This window comes from Populus trichocarpa, chromosome 5, assembly GCF_000002775.5.
Source record: "Populus trichocarpa isolate Nisqually-1 chromosome 5, P.trichocarpa_v4.1, whole genome shotgun sequence".
NCBI classification, from domain to species: domain Eukaryota; kingdom Viridiplantae; phylum Streptophyta; class Magnoliopsida; order Malpighiales; family Salicaceae; genus Populus; species Populus trichocarpa.
Window position 1 is genome coordinate 22,872,599 of NC_037289.2, and position 24,199 is coordinate 22,896,797.

The 24,199-nt window shown below is 35.0% G+C and overlaps 3 protein-coding genes across 11 annotated transcripts; 2 read left to right on the forward strand and 1 right to left on the reverse strand.

Annotated features, from left to right (window-relative positions):
* Positions 1 to 4,804: 4,804 nt before the first annotated feature.
* On the forward strand, positions 4,805 to 8,187 carry LOC7477622 (uncharacterized). The gene is made up of 8 exons (XM_002306843.4): positions 4,805 to 5,057; positions 5,491 to 5,754; positions 5,885 to 5,956; positions 6,094 to 6,132; positions 6,664 to 6,771; positions 7,007 to 7,104; positions 7,233 to 7,344; positions 7,648 to 8,187. The coding sequence occupies exons 1-8, from the start codon at positions 4,893 to 4,895 to the stop codon at positions 7,894 to 7,896; spliced, it is 1,107 nt and encodes a 368-aa protein (XP_002306879.2). The 5' UTR covers positions 4,805 to 4,892; the 3' UTR covers positions 7,897 to 8,187.
* A 688-nt stretch (positions 8,188 to 8,875) lies between these two features.
* On the reverse strand, positions 8,876 to 11,619 carry LOC7477623 (proteasome subunit alpha type-1-B). Its single transcript, XM_002307629.4, has 2 exons — positions 11,124 to 11,619; positions 8,876 to 9,577 (listed from the first exon to the last, which is right to left on the reverse strand). Exons 1-2 carry the CDS (start codon positions 11,472 to 11,474, stop codon positions 9,080 to 9,082), a joined length of 849 nt encoding a protein of 282 aa, XP_002307665.3. The 5' UTR covers positions 11,475 to 11,619; the 3' UTR covers positions 8,876 to 9,079.
* Positions 11,620 to 17,581: 5,962 nt separating this feature from the next.
* On the forward strand, positions 17,582 to 23,970 carry LOC7454366 (auxilin-like protein 1). Of its 9 annotated transcripts, none has more exons than XM_052453258.1 (10): positions 17,582 to 18,052; positions 18,595 to 19,906; positions 20,108 to 20,116; positions 20,246 to 22,276; positions 22,368 to 22,434; positions 22,570 to 22,655; positions 22,739 to 22,804; positions 22,899 to 22,988; positions 23,259 to 23,435; positions 23,720 to 23,970. In XM_052453258.1, exons 1-10 carry the CDS (start codon positions 17,733 to 17,735, stop codon positions 23,753 to 23,755), a joined length of 4,194 nt encoding a protein of 1,397 aa, XP_052309218.1. In that variant the 5' UTR covers positions 17,582 to 17,732; the 3' UTR covers positions 23,756 to 23,970. The 9 variants fall into 9 exon arrangements, with proteins under 9 accessions (XP_052309218.1, XP_052309219.1, XP_052309220.1 ...); XM_052453259.1 differs by having other exon boundaries at positions 18,595 to 19,825; positions 20,027 to 20,116; XM_052453260.1 differs by lacking the exon at positions 20,108 to 20,116 and adding an exon at positions 19,907 to 20,026 and having other exon boundaries at positions 18,595 to 19,705; positions 20,231 to 22,276.
* The last annotated feature ends 229 nt before the right edge of the window (positions 23,971 to 24,199 follow it).

The window sequence follows — 24,199 nt, forward strand, 5'->3', positions numbered from 1 at the left end:
CATTCATTGCAAATCATGCAGGCCATGTTACTTTTATTTTCCTATTATAAACAATATCGTAGTGGTTGCAGCTTTCTGATTGTGCTAGTGGGTGACTGATTATATAGGATTTTAAGCTTTCGTCAGTCACCATTATAGACCTTAGCCATAGGGTGAGGCGTGTAGGGGAACATCCATCTAACGAGGAATAGTGATCGGGGACAATTTAGTTATTTATTTTTTAAACATGGTGAAAATACTTCATTGTTCTTAAAAGCTAAAAAAAAAAAAAAAAAAAACCCTTTCGTACAGGGTTTTTGTTTGTTTTTTTATTTATTTATACGATGTTATTACCTCTTAAGACTAAAAAAAAATTGATATTGCAAGGAGGGTTTTTTTTGTATAATATATTTTTTATGCAATAAAATTACATGTTTAACTTTTGACTGGAAAAAAATCTACGGCTGACTTGGGAGGATGTTTTGGTGTTTATAGCAGTTTTTCTATCATATTCATATGCTCGGTATGTTCAGTAATTTTTATTATTGAAATATTAATAAATCAAATAAAAAATATGACGAGTATTATACATTCGTCTGCGTACGTCCCGTGCACTATTCTAGAGACACATGAAAAGTATTACGATAGTAAAAATTATCGATCGTCGTCTCGTCCGACAAGTTAGGTGGAGGCGATGTTGTTGGAGTGACACATGTAGTTAGGATGGCGACAGTTCGGCGGCTATGGAGTTTTTTGCTCGCCCCCTTCTTTTATCTCTTGTAAGCTTTGATATTCATGTCGAGCCTTTAAAAATTCAATTTTGTCCTCAAGTTTGTATTTGTTTTGAATTTGATTCTCAATTTTTTTAATTTCTTTGACATTAACTCATTGAGCTTTGAGCCTCATGATTTTATTTTTTTTTGTTATCTCTATCTCATATATTGGGTTGCAAGTTAGTCGAGTTAATCTGGGTTGACTCGGGTATTTTAAATTATTTTTCTATTTTATTTTATCCCTTGCCGTTAAATTATTGACCTTTGAGCATTTTAGTTTTTTCCACTTTCATTTGTGCGAGTTATCCTGGGTGCTAGGTGGTCAAGTTAACACGTGATGCCTCATTGTTTTTATCATCTTTTTTGGTTTAACTTTGGTTTTTTTTTTCTAGGTATTTTTTTAAAAAATATTTTTAGATCTTGATCTCATATTGCATTTGACGGGTTTGTAAAGTTAACCCAGCTTTACTCGAGTCTTTTTCTTCTATGTATTTTTTTTTAATCTGGTGAGTTTTTTTTTTCATAATTTTATATTAGATTATTGGAACTTGAATTTTGTGTTTTTTTTTCAATTTTTTTATAATATTATTTTGATCTCATAATTTACATGATATATTAGTTAAATTGACCTATATTGACTTTATTGTCATCTAAATATTTTTATTTATTTTATAAAAAATTAACAAAGCCTATAACGTAGAGTCACCACCTTAGTTCCTTATCCATGGGATACCTTTGATATCTATCATTTACGAGCTTTTGTGAGCAAAAAGGAAAGGTGGGGAAAAAAACAACGAGCAGTAGCATGTGTGAACAAAATAAAGTGCAAATTTTTTTTTTGATGGCAGTGTATTTTAGCTTGTCGGTTATTAAAAATATATTAAAATAATATTTTTAATGTTAATATATTAAAATAATTTTAAAAAATTATTAATTTTTTTAAAATACAATTTTAAAACGCAAAAATAAGCGTGATGCTCGGCTCTTTGCTTTTGGGTTCCCTGGCAAATTTATTTTAAAGTGACTGATCCGACAGAATTTCTGCCACGCAGAATTGTCAGTGACTCGTGCTTTGCCTTGTCAGATTATCTTTAGCCTACACGCACTACTAGTGTGCCACAATTATTCCGGATTTCGTCTCATCTGTTCTACGAATTTGATTATTAACAAATAACATTAATATCAACTACATATACGGCTCTACTAGTGTGGTACTGATTACTTTTAAATAATTTTTTGTATTAAAATAAATGTTAATAATATTTTTTTATTTTTTAAAAATTATTTTTGACATCAGTACATCAAAACGATTCAAAATATATAAACCGCATTAAATTTTAATTAAAAAAAATTAAAATTTTATGGGAACGCGGTTTCAACCACGTTCCTAAATGCTTCCTAAAAAGTGTGGGTTCGAGCCACACTAACATTGTTTTTTAGGTGACAAACCATATCTTGTTTATGTTTTTTAAAAAAAAAAACAAAAAATGGGACGGATGACTTCGAGCAATGCTGACAGCGCTTTTTTTTTTTGGGGATAAATGAGTTGTGATGTGCAGGGATGAGTAAAAAAATAAAAAAATCAAGAAAATCAAGAAAAAAGATAAAAAAATCAAACCGTAAAAAAAACTGATTAAAATTTTGAAAAAACCAACCGGTTCAGTTCGGTTTCGGTTTTATAAGTTTGAAACCAAAAAAATCAAATCGAACCCAAACCGAAAAAAACCGAGTCAAATCGGCTTGAACTGGTTTTTATTAAAAAAACTAAATCAAAACTCGTCGATTTGAACTAATTTAGATTTTTTTAAAAAAAATAATTTAATTTTTTTTTAATAAAAACTAAATCAAACTAAAAATAATTTACTTCGTATATATTTTTTTCAAAACAACCTTTCACCGCACCTTTTGTTGTGAAAGAAAACAAGCAGGGCCATTATGAAATGAAAAAAACGTTAGGTTCTAGCGTGTGGGACTGCCTCGCTTGGGATTTTATGTAACACACCCATGTCTCTTTTCTTGTTGGCCCCTTTTGTTGTTTTTTTATCTTTTTTTTAATTAAATTTTATTATTTGATTGTGAGTTAATTGTGAATTATATTTTATTTTTTCTTATTATATAATGAGATTAAAAAATTAATTTAACCTTATAGAATTCATTACACAGGTCTTAAGTTTAGCGGTTTGATTCAAATAAACATGTTATTTTTTTTTATAGACTTACTTGGTTAACAAGATCATGCTAGATCAATTATCATATAATTTAATTTAGAATATGTAATGTAATATATACAAAGAGTTAGGTTACATTGTTATTAGATAATGCTGAAAAGCTTATGAATATCTACATGTTATTTTTTTACATTTTTTTTTTTTAGTTTAAGCCACAACGATAATGCAGAAATAACCTAGTTTCCCGCTACTCTTGAAGATCATCGAAGCTCTTCTACTCACCAGGGGGGAAGTATTGAAATGTTACAAACACGATCATGCTCCATGCTGTTATTGGATGAAATAAATGAGTATTGTTATTTTTTTACAATATTGTTTTTAAATAATATATTTTTTATTTTAAAAAATTATTTTGATATCAGCATATCAAAATGATCTAAAAAAAATTAATTTAAAGTAAATATAAAAACTTTATTTAAGAAAAAACGTTTTTAAAATCAATCACAGTCACAGACAGAATTTCTCTTTTTCAGAGTGAGATTTATTGTTTGGTGTTAGTTGCTCATTTTTACCAGGAACACATGCTTAAATTTAGGCATGAAATAAGTGTTATTTTTCACATGGTACAATTTTTAACGTGGCATGTGCATGAATAAGTTCAAGTTTTTTTTTATAAAAAAATTAGGCGCATCAAATGAATTTTTTAACAAAAATAAACATAATTTTTTATTAAATTATTGAATCGAGATGAAAATCCACCACCACGTTATACATACATGGCTCTATAATTCATCAACTCATTATAATTAATTAGGTGAAAATGTCTAAATTCATGTTTGTAGTTATTTTCAAGTTTTTTTATGGGATTTTAATTTGATTTGGTTTTAATTAACTTAGGTTATTTTAGCCATATTTAAACAATTCTGTAACTTATTTTTAAAGCATAGACTATTCGGATTATACATGCTCATTATTAAAAAAAACTAAAATTATAATTATTGAAAAATCTTAATTTTATATATCTCTATCATGCATATATGCTCGAACCAATTTTAAATCCAAATAATTCCATGAGCCTCAGACAGTGAATCCTTTATTCATTTTTAAGAATACTAATATATTATGCTTGTACGAGGACAAGGGCCACAATTTAAAGCTATCCCGGAATATTGTTACTCGGCGATCGGCATCCCTCGGTCCCACACCCACCCCGGTCCCACCCACCCACCCACCGCACCCTTCCGAAGAGGCGAAGACACAGCCCTAATTGATACTCCATTAATACTAATATTTTCATTAATACCAATATTTTCATGAGGTTACTAATTGAGCCCCCGATACTAACTTATAATCATATTATTCGATCCCTGTGCTCTTAATATTTTCTCAATGCACTCTATTTAAAGAATGTGTTTTAATATGGTCCTTTTGTACAATTTACTACTAATTCTTGGCATGTCAAAAAAATGGGCATTTGTCTAGCATATGAAGTGGGTTAAAGGGAATGTTTATGCCTTTGTTTTCGATTGCTTTTCAAATATTCTTTTAACTTAAAAAAAAATCAAATTAATATTTTTTAAGTGTTTTATAATGGTTTCGATGCGTTAATATTAAAAATAAAAAAAATTTAAAAAAAATTATCTTGATGAATTTCTAATAAAAAAATATTTTAAAAAGCATATTGTGTTATAATACTAAATACAAAATGCCAGGTGTTGAAACTAATAGTAATGTGTATGAGAATTAGATGGAGGAAAGGATAATAAAAAAGAGTAGAGGGTCTACACTAAGAAAACTCTATATTACAGGGACCAAATGCTATATCCTTAAAAAAGAGGGTTTCCTAGTGTAATTGGAGTACTGAAGCAAATCTAATTCTAGGAGTGTATAAATACAGAGTGAAGATGCTGAGGTGAGAGGGCAAAGGCAGGCTCTGGGGGTGATTGCTGCTAATCAGAAAAACCTCGCCAAGATGGGAGCCGAAGCCTTGCCTAGGAATGACGAGATTGCTGCTGCTGCTGTCTCTTCTCATCCTCTCATACTTGGTCTCCAGCCAGCAGCTCTTGTCGACCACGTGGCACCTGTTGATTGGTCTTTGCTTGACCAAATCCCTGGTGACCGTGGTGGCTCAATGCCTGTACTCTCTCTTTCTTCAATCTCCTAACGTTTTAACTTGATTTTGGATTCTCATTGTTTTATTGGCCTTAATTTTGTCTTGTCTAGCTTGTTTCATGTACAATTCTGTACTTTTTATAAAAAAGATTGCATCTTTTCTTGATTTGTGTCCATGGCCTTTTGGCTTTTGATGTATTTTGTGTGTCAGATTCTGTCTTTGTTTTTTCAATTTAATCTATGTTACTACTAGACACATTCAGGGGGTTTAGATCAATTTTCTCATTGAGTATTTTTGCTAGCAGTTTCTCCTTACTTGAAGTAAGACTCCTTGTCAGTACATTAACCAACTCGCATTAGTCTTTTCCTTGTGTTAGCAATTTTGGTAAAAAAAGGATAGTGATGTTGTTAGTTGGGTGATTAATGGGGATTTAGTATTTGTGTTTTGGATTGTGTAGGTTGCAATTGAAGAGCTTGACCATATACTAGAAGCGGTGAAAGCACATAAGCTTGCTTCGCCTGATGAATTATCTCCTATGAAGACCATGGCTGGCGGAAGCGTAGCAAATACCATTAGAGGACTGAGTGCAGGCTTTGGAGTCTCTTGTGGGATTATTGGGGCATGTGGGGATGATGAGCAAGGCAAGTTATTTGTGAGTAATATGAGCTTTAGTAGAGTGAATCTTTCGAGATTGAGGATGAAGCAGGGACACACAGCTCAGGTGATCTTGATTTTTTTCTTGTAAAACCAAAATAACTATTGGTATTTTTTATTTTATTTTATGTTTTACCAGTGTGATTCAATTCCTGAAAGCTAAAATCTAAATCTTGTTTGTAACTATTTTCTGGCAGTGCATTTGCATGGTTGATGAATTAGCCAATCGTACAATGCGACCCTGCCTCTCAAGTGCTGTCAAAATTCAGGTGCATTATTCTTTTACTTCTTTTGCAATTCTTTTTTGGTTCAAGTTTTGGGTGGTTGTCAATTTGGAGGGTTGACTTGGCCTTTTTATCTAGATGAGGCTTTTTCTAACCATTTGTATATTTTGTTTCCTTTTCAGGCGGATGAATTGACCAAGGAGGATTTTAAAGGCTCCAAGGTTAGGCATCTCACTTTTTGTTCGTTGATCAATTCCACCCATCACTTTGGTTTTCTTGTTTTAATTTTTTACCTGTCATTTTTAGGTTTTCATGACGGTTCAGTTTTCCACAATTCTATATAGGAGTTGGACTAAAACTGAACTCCAAATATGAAATATTTAAACAAGTTGTTTGAAGAATTTTTTTTGCATAAAACTGCTGTCTCATATTTAAGATAAACTCGTACCTGCACACTTGATCTGTTGTTTCAATTGGTTGTTCTTGAAAGATATTGAAACTTACTTTACTGGAGACTTGCTGTTTGGTTCTACGGTTGAACCTGCTTTTCACCGAATTTCAAATTTTTTTTTTTGCTAAAATTGAGTGCGGTTTGTACTTTTTGGATCGTTTTGATGTGCTGATGTCAAAAATGATTTTTAAAAAATAAAAAAACATCATTGGCATGTATTTCGGCACGAAAAGCTATTTGAAAAGCAACCACTACCACACTGCCAAACACCCTCTTAGCTGCTAATATATCTTTATTACAGTGGTTGGTGCTGAGATATGCAATATTCAATTTGGATGTTATTCAAGCAGCTATTCGGATTGCAAAGCAAGAGGGTCTTCTTGTCTCATTGGATTTAGCCAGTTTTGAGGTATAATCTCTACAAATTTATGCACAATCGTTTAGCTCCAATCAATGGAATGGTTCATTTTGGTTTCAAAATAATTTTAGTATCCAAAATAATCAATGAAGTGGTCATTAACAATGTGTATTAAAGCAGCTTTTATTTCCGGGCAACAAATGTTGTTTCGTAGTTGATATGAATTTCAGTGAATTATAATGTAATTTTATGGCGTGGGCCTATTAACTTGTGTGCTTCTGGCCAGATGGTTCGAAACTTTAGATCATCTCTTCAACAGTTACTGGAGTCTGGGGACATAGACCTCTGCTTTGCTAACGAGGATGAAGCAATGGAGTTGTTGAGGTAACCATCAGTTGGTTATGTTCTTCGCTTGATATGCTGAAGTTACTTAGTTGTAGAGTTTTGCATTTGTATTCTGGAATCTGTCCTAAACCTTTCTTTGGTTGCTGATTCTCTTAAAATGGCTGCAGGGGTGAACAAACTTCTGACCCTGAGGCTGCTGTGGAATTCTTGGCCAAACATTGCAAGTGGGCTGTTGTTACTTTAGGTGCTAATGGTTGCATTGCGAGGCATGGAAAAGAGGTTAGTATTGCCTCGTTGACTTGAGGCCTTTTCTGCTCACCAAAAGGTTAGCTCTGGGAAGAAGTTTTCCCAATCGCTCAAAAATTTGCAGCTGTGACCTTCTCTTAAATTGTTAGGCTCTGCCTTTATGGACCTTAAAAATATTAGACTTGCTGCTGTATCAAGGGGAGCATTAGCTAAAAATCTTGTGGATGCTGCTCTCAGCTTCCATCTCCACCCGTTCTACACCGCACCATGTTATTTGCATTTTTCCTTTCAAGTCTATTACTACCGGCATTGTATTAAAATTTCTCAACATGTCAGATTGTCCGAGTTCCAGCTATCGGGGAAGCAAAGGCTACTGATGCCACTGGAGCAGGAGATCTCTTTGCAGGTGGGTTTTTATATGGACTGATCAAAGGACTGTCTTTGGAGGAATGCTGCAAAGCCGGTGCCTGTAGTGGTGGCTCTGTCATCCGTGCACTCGGGGGTGAGGTAACCCCAGAGAATTGGCAGTGGATGTATAAGCAGATGCAGATCAAGGGCCTCCCTCTTCCTGATAACCGCAATTGATGTCACACCTATTATAGGATTGATTCCCCCCTCTCTTGTCAAGCACTGTAATTTTTCACCCTCTAAAGGGACAGGCAGCTGCTGTTGCACTTTGGGCTAATTTTATGAACCCAAGACAAACCATTTCTCCACGGACAGCACACCAACATAAGCGTTGTTGTCTCTAGATTCAATAGAGTTCGTTCTGAGAAACCTGGGTCTAACTGAGCTTTCTTATCCTCTTTATATCTGCTGCATGTATTTAACAAAGACAGCATGGACAATGACAACGACCTGGCTTTGAGCTGAGTACTTGCACTTTCTTATCACTTCACGCCAAAAAATCCAATTGCAATAGAATTACGTAATGAGATTCATAATGTCGCTGTATAACGGGTATTTTTGAGTAATCCATAAAGCTTAGCTTGCCTAGGCAAATATGCATAACGGCACAGCCTCTCTGTCTGTGTTGAGGTTGTGAAATTGGAGGGGCATTTAATTATAGAATGACAACAAAGCCTTGAAGTCTGAAGGATCAATATTTGTTTTTGATCAAGTAAAATATTAATCCGACCTAATGCTGTGGAGTAAGATGAGAATCGGAAAAGGAAAAAAAAGAGAAGAGGCAGATGAAAGAACAGAAAGGGCCCTTTCTGGTTACTAAAAGCAGCTCTGAAAATGCTTTCAACCTAAAAGGGACAAAGCCCAAAAATTATCCACATAAACTGGGCCAGAGAGAGGCTATAATAATCCCAGTCTTCCCAAAATTATTCGTGACGAGCCACCAGCTCCCTTGCATCAACTTCAAGAGGATCCATCAGTGGCCTGCTCTATTCAACGTGATTGGGTAGCTTTTTTTCAAATTGATTCAATTTGAAAATAAAATATTATGAAGTGTGTGGTGTGGGAAATAGTCACTTCAAAGTGAATTCTCACTAGATAACATTAATATATGGAAACAAATTTCATAACAGGTACGGGGAAAAAAAGGGACACTGAGTTTAAGATCATAAATCACGGATAAGCTCGCCAAAGGCTAGCATAAAATATGTTTGCACAAGTGAAGCAAAGTAAATTCCATAGAAAAGAAAATCCAACAAAAAAATGTTTTCCAGGGCGTCTTTCATTTTTGAATAAATTCGGAAAGCACAAGCTAGAAAACATCATCTAAAGACTAGGGCAGAGAAGCAGCTTGTTTCTTGCATCATATTTCCATTGGAGCCGCACCCTCATCAGCAGCAGCAGCAGCAGCACCCTCATCACCAGTAGCGCCCCCCTCAGCGGCAGCATCCGGTTCGGCGGCAGCATCTGGTTCAGCAGCAGCAGCCTCTGTCTCAACCACAATCTCAAATGCATCAATCAACTTTTGGACGGTTTCCTGATCCAGTATGTGGAATGCCTCATCAACTCCTAACACAGCAACAGTGCAGATAGAACTCTTGAGTGTTTCTCCTTGTAAGGTTTCTCTGACTGCAATGAGAGCATCCTTGATCAAATCATCCCTTGAAGAGTCCGAAAAATTCTCAAATCTGCGTTCCAGGTATGTCTTTGCAGCTTGTGAACGGGATCCTATTGCAAAGGCCTGGTATTCAAAGTAGTTCCCACTGGGACAATTGTAATAGAGGTGAGCTCCAGATTCATCAGTGCCACCTACCAGCAGACCAACACCATAAGGTCGTTTCCAAGAACGTTGGGTACAGACCTGCCACTCAGATATGTATAACAACTACAGATGAGTAGAGCACTGGTAGAATAGCATGGAAATATTGATACATTACTTTATGATCAAACACTGGAAAGAGAATATAGCAACCCAGATTATACTTAGATTGCATAGTGAAGCTACAATACACTTGATTTGACCATGATGCATTCAGTGAAAGATCAAACAATCATCCATTCCTTACATAAGTAAAGATTCACCTGTTGATCTAATGGGTAGATATAGAACTAAAATTAAATTTAACTCCAAAACAATCAAGTAAAACACTACCTACTATGGTACCATCATTTTTTTTTAATGAATATGATACTGATATGCGTGTGTTTATTGAAGATGACCTTCTACAAGGATGGTTTCATAAGTATTGACTTCTCCAAGCTCATTTCGCTTGGTGAGCAAAGAAAATCTCCTTCAATTTTTTTTTTTTTTTTTTTGGGGGGGTGGGGGGTGGGGGGGGTTTCACAAGTTGATACTCAATCCAAATTCCAAGATTTGAACGTTCGAAAAAAAATATTTGGGAAAATTAAGGCATAAATTTGTGTTGTGTGTTAACACGTGGAGAATGGTGGAGAAGGTGTCCCTTAGGTTGTACTTATAACTTATGAAACATCAGCTTACCATAGCTAAAGAAAAATCCAAGTCATCAAAGCTTAGTTATGTAACCCTTAAGTAGGAACAAGTTGCTAAGGCTACTCATACATAACGCATATTGGGGATGAGCTTTAAATTTGTTGATACTTCAACAATAAAAATCATTCAGGTTTAACTTAAGAATAGCATCTCTTTGATTTTGTAAAACTCTCATAATGAGATGCCAGCTTCAGTTGCTGGTAGATTGTAATCATATCCACTATTACAAAATGGGTCAACATTGGAGGACTTTAATACTCAAAAAGCATATGATATTAAAATACTTGAGACTATTGTGATTAGAGTATGTGATTACAAACAATACCCAAAAATCACAAACCAGAGAGCCCCTTTTAACTTTCATTGAGGCGAAGATAAAAGCCTCAAGAAAAAAAAATGCGACTAGACTTGAACTCATGTTGAAATCTAGCAATATATGTCACTCTTAAGCCCCAGACTAGGAACTTCTCAAAGATTGAAGCTCAATTTGTCATGGATAAGTTAACGTTCTTTAAAAAGCTACAAAACAGCGATCAATGAGAGCTCATTTCAGAGAAAACGCCAATTGCCAACCAATTATTTAGCAACACAGAGGCACATTAAGCTTTCTGTGGTGCTAAAGAAAGCAGCTTGCACAGAGATTAATAACCATTGCCCTTTCTTCCCTTTCGCAATCTCTACCAGCTTAAATGCACTGGAAAAAAACTTTCTTTTTAGTTACAATATACCCAGAATTTAGAATTCAAAAAACCCCAATTTTTTCCCAACTTCAGGTTCTAAAATCAACGATCACTCACTCAAATTAAACACACAACCAAATCCCTAAACCCCACGATCTAACAAATCAAACAAAAGCTACAAAAAAGTTAGGGCTTCTGAGATTAAGTAAACAAACCTGAGCCTTATCAGCGAGCTGAACGACAAGGCGACCAACAGGAAGCGGAGACTCGTAATTGAAACTGTAATTAATACATTCAGTTCGCATATACCGAGACAAAACACGGCCGTCGGCGGTGAGTCCAGCGATGGCGACACCGATATGGTCATCGACTTTAAAAATCTTCTTCTGGTGAGAAGAGAGTTCAGAGTTAGCTTTGTTAACGCATGCGAGAACCACGTGAGACTTAGATCGGAGTCCAATCGCCGCCGAGCCTTGCTTCACTGCCTCCATCGCGTACTCTACCTGAAATAATCGACCAGCTGGACTCCATGTGGTAACGTCGGTGTCGTATTGATTCCTAAACATTGTTGTTGTTGTTTTATGTTTTCACTCTCTTCTCTTCGATTTGATGCGATGATGTCTGGTCTTGCTGGAGTGTTTACAAGGGTGTTTTCTTTATGGACAAGTTAGGAGCCAGAAACTTGAGAGAGAGTTCAGTCGATGAGTCGAGGCACTGTTCTTGCTGGGTTTTAATGGGCTCAACGTGTCGAGCCGGATAAGAGTTAAGTGGGAATCTGGGATTTATAGCCCAGTATGAGTCCAATAGCCCAGAATTATGGGGTGGCCTATAGGACCCACAACTATATATATATATATATATTTAAAAACTTGAGATTTGGTTTTTTCTCATGTTGTTTTTGAAATATAACAGCCATATTTTAAATTTAATCATTGGTTTTAAATTGATTAAATAAGAAAAACAAAACAATTAAGATTAATTTTTTTTTTTTTTCTTATCCAATTATACATGGATGATGGTTTTTTTGGGTAACACGCGGTTGATTAATGGGTGAATGAATTATTATACATTGAAAATAAATATAGATTGAAAAATAGTATTTAAAATTATAGTTGGTATATAGAAACAAAAATATATAGCACCTGTAATTTTATATTTATTTTATTCAAGTTTGATCCTATTAAAATATTGAGATTTTTATTGGAATATTTCTATAAATTTTTTTCTCAGCATTCAGTGAAAAAAATTTGATTGAAAAGTTTTTCTTAAAATACGTATTTCAGCAAATATTTAATAAATAAATAATATTATATATGTCTATTTGTATATTCTTTAAAATGCTTATATTTTATGTAATTTTAAATAATCATACAGATTCTTGTAACGAAAAAAAATTATTGTAACAAAAATGATTTCTAAACTAAGAAAAACACTCAAATGAAGCTTTTTAAGAAATATTTTTTTTTAATATTTTTTATTTTTGATATCGATGCATGTTAAATTATAAAAAAAACATCAATCAACAAAATTGCCTGTTCCAAATTTCCAACCCAAGAGGTTAGGGATTGTTAGATGTTTGAGCCCTCAGTGGTCAGTCCTTCAAGTCCACTACACAGTGAAGTGAATACCAGCCCTTGAGGTATCCTGTGACAAGGCGAGCAATATTATTAAAGAGAACAGCCAAGAAATTTAAGCATCCAAGAGCTTTTAAGTCACAGATTCCCTGAGAAAACCTCCAGTGTCCATACCCACTCAAAAGGTGAGCTTTTAAGAGCTCTACCAGGAACCAGAGGCTGAAAGGAATGAGTTGGTAGTCACTCGAGTTAAAGCAGCGATGAGTCATCGATCCGAAGGAAAAGGAGGGAAACCAAAAAGCAGATGAACAAGTAGCCTTCTTTTCATGCTTTTGATCTTGATTTCTTTCGTGCTATTATTGCTAAAGATGCCCCTCAGATTTACCCAAAAAGTTGGTCCTCCTTGAACTAAATCTACTTTATAAGATTCATCAGTCGGCAGATCAAGAAATACATCACAATATTATAGCACTTCTTTTTCTTTATAATATCATGGATATTCTGAGCTTTCACTCGTAAAGAAGAAAGCAAATCATGCCATTATTTTTCCAAATAATCGAACCAACCTTTTGTATTTTTGTCACCATATATACCTGTGAAACCCGACGTGGCTACATGGATAGATCAACCAAGTAATTCATTGATTCGGAATCTAGTCTAAGTTAGGTAAGCGAGTAAAAAACAGAGTTAGAAGAGATGATGGGTCGTTCTCTGCGGAGAGAACAGGTATCAAAACTTATCCATTGTAGAGACTAGGGATTTCTGTTCAAGCTACAATGTTCACAACATGTAAAAGGTTTGACTAATTGGTACTGCTCACAAGTGATTCAACAGACTTTCTATTTTCTATGCTGTGGCTGTCAGACCAAGTTGATGAGCATTTCAGCAGTGGTGGAGGGAAGGGGGCTGGCAGGGCCCGATCCCTGCAGGAAAATAATATTTTTCCTAACTTTTTTTTTGTAAATATTTATAATTTAATAAAATAACTGAAATTTTAATATTTTTAAAATAAATTTTTTAATTTAACCCCAAGTTGACTAGCTTGTCTTGGTCTCTTGATAGTTTTTTTATAAAAAAATATTTTTTTTATTTAAATTATTTTTTAAATTTTGAATTGTTTTGATGTATTATGTTAAAAATAAAATTTAAAAATTAATAAAAAATATTATTTTAATATATTTCCAAACAAAAATTATTTTAAAAGCAACCAATATTATTATATGATGCAGAAGTTAGCGTAACATTTTTTATTGAAAAAAATTATCTTAATCATTCTATAATTTAGTTATTATTATATTTATTCATTTTATTTTAAAAAATTATAGTTTAGTAAATATAAAATAAAATAAATTACAAAATGATCTAGAATGTAAATTATTATTTGTCAGTAAAATAAAATTTAAAATATAAACTATAATTTTAAAAATATAATAAATAAATATAAAAAACAAAGATGGTAATTTTTTTTTTTCATTTTACAGTGATGGAACACCTTGCATCTCACATGGGCTTATAAAGAGAAAAGCCCACCATGCATGCAATGGTGGGAATAAAAAGACAAAAGGCATAAAAAAATAAAAAAATCCCTGCATATCGCAGTAGCATGGGAAAACACCCATTAAAAAAACAAAAGAATTCTGGTCTTTATTTCCTGGTGTCTTTTCTATAATGTTGATTTTCCAAAAATAATAATAATAATAATAATAAAGAATGCCATCATTTTGTGGGCCATAATTGTAACTTGGAAGTTCATATCCCTTAATGATTAATTGTCTTCCAATAATTAATTGTTGAAAAATGAGATGTAGATAACAGAGTAAAGCTATTCATAATTGGATGCTTTAAGTTAAATGATCAAAGATCTTGTCGATGTCTCGATCATATCAAGAAAGCAACAGTTGAATACCCGTTATTTTTTAAATTATTATTTTTTAAATATTTATAAATAATACTTTTTTAAAAAAAATATTCTTAAATAAAATAAATAAAATTTTAAATTTTAAATTTTAATTTTTAAAACGCTCATCAACCCCGCATTCCTAAAAACACTAGAGATGCACAATGTTGTACATGAAAATAACAGCAGAATTATTTGTAAGCTTTCACGTAATGATTGTTGGGTACTTGGATTTATTTCGAGACCCGATAGGAGCCAGCCATGCGAAAGCTGTCGATCATTATAAGTTGATGTCCCTCGAGTTTTAGACGCAAAGATTTAATGAATAACTAGCCAGTTCTTCTTTGATCTCGAAATTAATTGGACCACAGAGTATATGGCCCAGGAAAAGTCACTTATCTACTTATGCCATGCTTATAAAACTTGAAAAAACTTGACGGGTCAACTCGGTGCCTCGTCAATCTATTTTAAACCGTATTTATTTTTTACTATTTGTAGCTGTGATTTATATTCTGGTATGGTGGGGTACCGAGTAATTTTGGTCTCGAGCTCCCTCCAACCCAGTTGCTGTTCCATGTGAAGGGACTGGGGAGGTCCCGAGTTTTGAATTCATCGAACGTTGGGACATGTAGTGGTATAATTGCCAGCAGACACTGCCATTGTTGTTATAAATAAAACACGGGAGGGACATGAGTAATAAAAATATCAACGTGCATGAATAATATTTAAAGAATGGCATTTATTTAATTGATTAACCTTGTTATTTAATGGTCAAATTTGCCAACAAACTTGATTGCTAAACTCTAGGCAGCCCATCTTGTCCCCGATCAAAAAGGGTTAGCGATTAGCTTATTGGTTGATCATAAATTGAAAAATTAAGCATCACGGACACCTGAACTGAAAGAAAAAGAATTTTGATGTTTGCTTCTAGCCTTCCGAGCCATGTTAACAAAATTCCGGCCATATCCGGGTTATAAAATGACTCGATTGACTCGAATTAATTAGAACGATATTATTTTAAATTTTTAAGTGAAATTAATATGATTTTGAGATTTTTTTAATTAAAATTTGAACAAAATTAATCAAGTCATGGGACAATTCTTCTAGTTGATTGGATCAATTCTAAGTTAATTTTGTTTATGCTCAATCTCGCTCGAAAAACAAATCAACTAGTTTTCAAGTTGATATGCTTGCTAAGCTGAAATTCGTAATTATGTTTTGAATTGATTGTTTGTGATACCACGAAATTGTTTAGGAATTCGGTTGAACTATACTTTTTTAAAAATTTTATTTTTTATTTTAAAAATTTTTAAATTAAAATTTGTAGTATTTTTTAATTGTTTTGAAGTACTAATACCAAAAATATAAAAAATATTATTTTAATATATTTTTAAATAAAAAATATTTAAAAAACACTGATTCCAAACACAACCGAAGCTTAAAAATGATGTAAAAATCAACCTCATCACCAAACTGGTTGGTTTCATGATTCTATCACATCTGCAGCTGGATTATGAATGGTTTGTTCGAGAAAAAAAAACTATCAGAAAAAAAAATACCGCACAGAAATAGAGTTATTGTATTTACTTGCCCCGTGTTTGCCAATATCCGAGCAAAACAACGCGCCACATCACCACTCGAGACACAGCTGTAAAATATACGCGGACACGGAAACTTTTACTTCCTAACATACCCTTGTTGTGTCTCCCAGAGTTCCTGATCTACCCCTACACATTACTATGTCGGTATCATTGATTGGGCTAGCTCATCACATAAAACATACTTTCCACTGAGCGACAACACGTAAGTAATTGTTTTCTTGAGAATAACATAAAAGTTTTTATATATGTATATGTATGTGTATATGTATATGTATGTATGTGTATATGACAGTAAAGGATGTGATACAATCAATCTAGATCAGGTTAAATTTCCCCTTTTTTTTTTACAGGATGCATTATCTATATTAATTAATAAGGAGAAATATTTTTTTTTTGAATGATGGTTCTAATATGTAAATTAAAAATAAAAATATAAAAATATTATCAACAGTCTAGCCAGTAATTTAATTTCTTTGTCGTTAATTTGTCTATCTATTAATATATTCACAAATATTTTCTTGCTTCTTTTTTATCCTAGGAGATGGTAATATCAGAACAATCCCTTGACAATCAAACTCCATTTTGAAAAATAATTTTCTTCATAGTTTGTATACGATTATAAAATTGTTGTGGTATGACAACTTATATATTCATAAAATAAATACTTTTTTTACAGTTTTTATTAATGACAAACAACCATAAAACTATTTCTTGATGCATTCAAAGATCATTAGATGATAAAAAAATAACACAAACCTTTTGTTCATAGTTTGTAGGAATTGTCTAAACGTGATTCAATAAACTTAATTGATTTAAAGATAACCTAGTTAAAAAAAGTACAAGAATAAAATTGACAGAGAAAAACTTTCTCGTCGCAAAATTTTTTTTCAACCTAAATTTAAAATGAAACAATATAAAAATCATTCTGATACAATTTAGTTAACTTGACTAATCTAAAAACAATTCGATGAATAATAAAAAAAATTAAGAAAGAAATTAAAAAATAAACCTCTCAACTTGACTCATTGTACAATTCAAGTTTAAAATCAAACATTTTGAGAATTTTTTTAATGTGATTTAATTAATTTAGTTGGTTTAAAGATAATTTAAACAATTGTTAAATAAAATTTGATGATAAAAATATGAAAAAATAAAATTTAAAAAAGCTTAAATATTAATGTAAATAGTAAAAGCTTCACAAAATATGCCTGATAAAAGGTAATAAGATAAAACATGCTTCCTTATTCTCCCTGTTTCTCTATTCTAATCACTTGTATTTATTTTACCCACTCAAAGTTGGTGATTTGTACCTAAAATTTAGTCGTGAGAAATAAATTATTTATTGATTTTATAATACCAATATAAGTAGCTTATCTTTGATTATTAGTAAAATAAAATAAAATAAACTTGATTAGCTCGAGACGCGACCAGCTTGTAAAAACAAAATATCGCGGAGTCAGAACCATATTTACTGAATTTATCGTATTTATTTACACCGTCCTCTCCTCTCTTTTTTTTTTTTTTAAAGTATACCTGTCCTTCTCTGCTTCTTCTCTCTCGTGTCTGACTCTGCAAATTTTTCTCTGCAGAGAAAGACCAAACCAAACACACAGACAAGACCAAACAAAACAAGAAACAAGAAGCAAAACCAAAAACTCAAGCAAAACCCTACTAAAAACTGTCCCGTCTCTTTCTCCCTTCGAGTGGAATCCCAACAAGTCTTCTGTTTCTGCTGCTGCTCCGTTTTCAAAGATGCTGAGTAACGGGCGTGGACATGGTGGAAAGCATGTGTACGACGGAGTTTTTGGTGGTGGCGGTGGTGGTGCAGTGAAGCCTGGGAGTCGCGTGGAGGATTACAGAGAGATTTTTGGTGGGTTTGGTGCCACTGGTTCTTCGATTCCGATTCTTGATGTTCCCGAGCTGAACGAGAATGGTAATGTTTCTTCTGTTGGTGCCCAAAGGATTGATTACGCCAAGATTTTTGGTGGTTTTGGAGATGCTGATTTTGGCCTGCCTCTTGAAGAATTCCTTGCTAAACCAAAGAAAGTCAAGAGTTCTATCAATGGAACTCGGTATGTATGGACTTTAAACTTTTCCTTTATTATCTATTTTAGTTTCAAAATTTCGATTTTTTCCTTTGAGGGAAAGGAAGGGAAGGGTGTGTTTTGAAGTTCTATAAGTAAAAATTTGAATCTATAATTATGAAAATAAGGTAGAATTTAAGGATTTCGTGGTTTAGACTTGAAGCTGTGCTTGGTTTAGTTTTAGTAAAGCAAGCATGGAAATTTGTAAAGAAGCGATGACGTAATGTGCTTGCTTGGTTTAAAACTGGAAAGAGCTTGTAACAGGGGTGTTTTTTTGCTTTCCAAGGAAGGGAGGAAACTTTTCCCTTATCAAATCCGAACACCTTTTTTTCTTAGCTGATAGTCCTTAAGCTAACCAAAGGAATAGCTGGTGCACTACTAAAAGGCTCCCTCAAATTGTTAATGAAGTTCGTTGATTGTTTGGTTATCTTGACAGTTGAATGGATTTGTTGATGGTGTATTCAACTTGTAGAGGTGGGAAATGATTTTTTTTTTTATATATATATAATCCTGGGCCCAAAATTGTGTAGGTCTCCAGCTGAAGCAGGGTCGCGGAATGCGGGGTCAAAACATTCTAATGTTTCAAAAGATCAAAAAGGTTCATCACCTGAACCATCTTTCCAGAGGTTTGGTGGCGTGAAACAGTTTAATGTGTCTTATAATAAAAGCAACCCAGGAAACAAAAATGGGACAAATGGAATGACACATGTTGCTCAACTCCATGCAGTTCCTGGTTATACTTTTTTAGTTGATGAAGTCACTCCCTCAAAGATGGCTGAAGGTGGCAAGCCAGCACGATCAGCATTAGATGATGCTTGTCTCAATGTTAATGGCAGCAAGAGCGTGAAGGAAGATGCAGCTCGCAGGAAAGCTGTGTCAGGTCCACAGCCCAGCATCGACACGCATACTTTTAGAAGTCTTGCTGAATTTCAGAAGAAATCAAGTCGACCTAGATCCATGTCGAATGATATGCCATTTGATGCATTTGAAATTGGCCTAGGTAGACATCCACCTTCAAGTTCACCATCTAACTCCAGTTATAATAATGGTGGTGAAAATACATCAATGAATTCAAAGTTTGGCGTTTCTAGAAATGATGCTTCCAGAGATGCATTGGGTGATTATTCACCAGCTTTCTCTGATGAGGAAATAGATGCAAATTCAGATGCTGCCGCCTCAGTAGCTGCACTTAGAAAGGCAATAGAGGAGGCTCAAATGAAAATTAAAATTGCAAAAGAATTGATGGAGAGAAAGAAAGAGGGGCTTCAAAATCGTGCAAAGACAAGCTTTAATAACGGCTGGAAAGCTCAGAAAAGTGGGGTTAAAACTGCAGAAAGATCAAAAAGATCCAATGAGCTGGGGGATCAGGAAATGCATGAAAAAGAGGATACTCCAAAGCAAGTAATTACTGGCTTACCAGAGCATAATGTGACAAAAGCAAGCCAACTACCCCAGAGTTTTGAAGATGAGAAGAAATCTTCTTTTGCTAATAATGTTGTTAGAAAAACACACAGCATGGAATCCAAATCAACTCGAACGGATAGTAGACTGGAAGAAGCAGAAGACTGGGAGTCAACAGAAGAGTTTTTTGAAGCTGCGGACTATGAGGAGCACAGGGAGATGCCATCAGAATATGAGGAGGCAGGCAATGCAGAGAAAATGGTGTCATATGATCATGAAAATAAATGGAGAGAGAAGATGACTGCAGAAGAAAAAATCAAAATGCCAGAGCGTGGCGAGGAAACTTTTAAGGAGCACAAGGTCGAGAGAGAACTAAGTTCAGAAGAGTTTTTTGAAGCTGCGGACTATGAGGAGCACAGGGAGATGCCATCAGAATATGAGGCAGGCAATGCAGAGAAAATGGTGTCATATGATCATGAAAATAAATGGAGAGAGAAGATGACAGCAGAAGAAAAAATAAAGACGCCAGAGTGCGGCGAGGAAGCTTTTAAGGAGCACAAGGTCGAGAGAGAACTAAGTTCAGAAGAGTTTTTTGAAGCTGCAGACTATGAGGAGCACAGGGAGATGCCATCAGAATATGAGGAGGCAGGCAATGCAGAGAAAATGGTGTCATATGATCATGAAAATAAATGGAGAGAGAAGATGACAGCAGAAGAAAAAATAAAGACACCAGAGTGTGGCGAGGAAACTTTTAAGGAGTACAAGGTCGAGAGAGAACTAAATTCAGTGGTAGGAGCATTTCAGTGGAATTTATATGCAAACTTCGTTAAGCCAGCTGGAGAGCTTCATAACCAGGAAGAAAACGAGGAGAAAATGAGAATTTCTAACAATCATGAAGAAGCTGAGCAAACATCTATAGTGTCTGATGATTGGGAAGACTGTGAAACTAAGCTGGAAAAACTTCACCACCCTTACAAAAAAGCAGAATTTCCAATCCGGGAGTTCGAGGAGAACGGAGAAATGAAGGAACTAAAAGATGCTCAGGACTCGGTGGAAACTGAGAAGAAACAAAGGGAGGCACTAGATCATAAGGAAATGGAGAATAGATCAGATGAAGTTCCTATTACGGACGATGAGTATGATGGAAGCCTCGATGATATATATGAGAAAGAAGCAAATGTGGAGGGACAGCAAGAAGACTGGGACAGGGTAGAATGTGGAATGAAACAAGGTGGTTGGAACCTAAAAGAAAATGAGGAGAAACAAAATGATTTGCACAGGGGAGAAATATCAGGTGAAGATGGTGGGATAGAAGGGAGTGCGAAGCTGGAAGAACTCAAGGAGGATGAAGAGATACTCAAAAGAAGTGACCAGATGAATGAAATTGAGAAGAGAGGAGAAAAGATGTGTGAAGGGATAGAAACTGAGAGGATAAGATCAGAGAGTCATCAGGGGGGAGAAGATAGAAAGGCCATGGAAGTGACTGAACAGTCCTTAAGATATGAGGGGGGCAATCTTGAAACTGCGAAGGATGAGCAGGAAAAAAAGAACCTAGGTGAGAGTGACAATGCCTGGGGACGCACTACAAACTTTGCTGCTGGGGATTTAAAGACACAGGTTCTTACTGCCGAGGAGAATGGAAGGCTAATGGAGGTAACTGAATTTTCTCCTCTGTTACAAGGGACTGAACAGGAGTCAAAGGCAGTCAAAGACGCAAACAGTCCGGAGGAACAGGATTGTGAAATTGCTTGCTTGGCTCAAGGTTTCATTGGACTTGATAGGATCAAGAAGCAAACTGCAGATGTAACTGAGGATCTTCTTATTGGCGAAAATGGGGTATATTTTGGTGAAAATGACGTTAACTTTGAAAACAAGCAAAATCATCATGTAACAGAATACAAGAGCATGCCTAATCAGGAAAAATGCGTTGAAGATGTTACTATTGAATTGGATGATAATGGTGATGTTGATATTTGTGAACCTGAAGTTCACGCTATTAATGAAGAAAGTGAGAAGAGTTCGATATCCTCTCATAATGAAAGATGGTCCAGTGATGAGACAGAATCACTTTGTGATCCAGAGTGCTGTATTGAAGAAGCTGCTTGTGAATTTGGAGAAAATAACAACGATATCAATGAGTCTGAAGTTACAGCAAATCACGAGAATTCTTTTGAATCTTCTCATGATGATAGATGGGTAGATAATGGTATCAATACCAAAGCAAGTCAGCAACCTTGTATATTTAAAGGGCAAGGGGAGATCACAGAGAAATCCGTGGAAGAGGAATTAAGCCAAAGCACCAGCAAGAAAGAGGAGAATTGTTGCAAAAACCTGGCAATGGAAGAGAAGGAATGTGAAGATGATTTGAGAAAGGAAGTGGAGGTGGAAAAGAAACACTTAAAGAAAAAGGAAAAAATGAAAGAGGGGGAAGTAGAAAGAGAAAAGGAGAGAATAGCTGTTGAAAGGGCAATACGAGAAGCGCGCGAAAGGGCTTTTGCAGAAGCCCGAGAAAGGGCTGCTATCGAGAGAGCAGCTGCAGAAGCTCATCAAAGGTCAAAGGCTGAGGTCCGAGAAAGGCTAGAGAAGGCTCCTTCAGAAGCTAATAATAAGTCAGCTGCTGAGAAGGCTTCTTCTGAAGCCAAACTAAAAGCTGAACGTGCTGCAGTAGAGAGAGCAACTGCAGAGGCCAGGCAGCGTGCCCTAGAAAAAGCGTTGTCTGAGAAGGCTGCTTTTGAGGCAAGAAATCAGGCTGAAAAGTCTACAGCTGAGAGACTTTCAAGCATTTCAAAAGCTAACGGGATGAATTCCAGAGCAAGTGTCTTTACTTATATTTTCCTAGCTCCTTTTGTTATCCATAAAAGCTTTCTGCATGGAAAATTAACAGTTGTGGAATTTCTAGCAGGATAAACAATACAACGACCCAGGTCCTTCTAGCAGTTCAAGATATCCTGGATCTTCAAATCATGGTGGTATGTAACATTTTGAAGTACCCCTCATACGATGTATAGAAGGCATTATCATTTCATAAGGATATTAGACTCCTCTCGCTTCTATGATGCTCCTAAGCAATTCATGTTTTGCTTTGTGATTTCCCCACTCAACAGAAAGTGCTAATGGAGGTAATGGTGAATCAGCAGCTCAAAGGAGTAAAGCCACGTTGGAAAGGCATCAAAGAACAGCAGAGCGTGCGGTAAGCTCCTGCACCCGATTCAGATATAGAGATTAATTTTTCTGACTTCTAAGAAGCATGCTTCTGTTTTTGGTCTCTTCCAGGCAAAAGCTCTCGCAGAGAAGAACATGCGGGATCTTCTTGCTCAAAAAGAGCAGGCGGAGAGAAATGTAATCAGCTGCACAAATAAGATTAGAAAATATTTCCAGTTATATTTAGTTTTTATTACTTTTCTCACTGTCTTTTACTGAATATCACTGGCAGAGACTGGCAGAGACTTTGGATGCTGATGTCAAGAGATGGTCTAGTGGGAAGGAGAGAAACTTGCGTGCTCTTCTTTCAACACTGCAATATGTGTGTAGAAACCTTTCTGCTTATACCCGATACATTATGTGTTATGATTTTCTAAATTTATTGACTAAATCATCTTACCTGCTAACTTATCCACGGTCACTTTTCCCGTGCTTGTTTTTGTTTCTAGCTCTTAATACATCATAAATTATAGATTGATTTTTTTTATAATATTTAAAATAAAAATCCAGTTGTGCACAAATGGGATTAATTCTGAGTGCTATCACCTTGAAGCTGCTTCTTTTTTTTGAACTGGATTTCCCTTGCTTGCAGATCCTTTGCCCTGATAGTGGCTGGCAGTCAATTCCTTTAACTGAGCTTGTTTCAAGCACTGCTGTGAAGAAAGCTTATCGAAAGGCCACTCTATTTGTTCATCCTGACAAGTTGCAGCAACGAGGTGCAAGCATACAACAGAAATACATCTGCGAGAAGGTTTTTGATCTTCTAAAGGTGGGCTACTGTTCCCTCCTCCTTAAAGCAAAATTATCTGTAGCCTGTCATGACCAAGTTAGTAGTCCTGCATTCATATTACTCTTTAAAGTGGGGATAAGAAACTAAAAGCATGACGAAGAATCGCAGACGTCTTGATAGGTCTTCAACTTTAAAATCGGCACTTGACAACATATTTCATTTAGGATTGAAACAGAGCCATAATGCCATACTGTTATGCTTTTCATTCTTTTACCCGTTCTGGGTTTTTAAAGTGATATTTTCTTTGTTTTTTGTGGTCCCAGGATGCCTGGAACAAACTCAGTGCAGAAGAACGGTAGACAATGTCAACCCTCATCCTTAAGGTTTCCTTTACTGTAGACATGATCCACAACCAAATTTGTAATCCTCAATCCTTCACTGTAGGCAATACACACCCACCTTCGTATCCTTGGTCCGCAATGCCTAAATTCTTGCAGTAGGTAAATTCTTGTATTGCATTCATTTGCCCATGTATTCAATTTCAAAGCTGTCAAAAGGGGTGCGTTGCTGTTAATCTGCCCATTGTTTGATACTAGATTTCATGACAAAAAGGGGATTTCAGGCATAGATGAAATATGCAGAGACTGAAAAACGTCGAAACTGGCAATGGTAACAAAATTGCAGCTACCTTTATTGGATAAGCTCCTCCCAAGAAAAATAATACGCCTTACATGATTATAAAGTTTAACCATGATAATGAAGTTCCTAGCGTCTCACATCAACGAAAAACAAATGCGCACCGA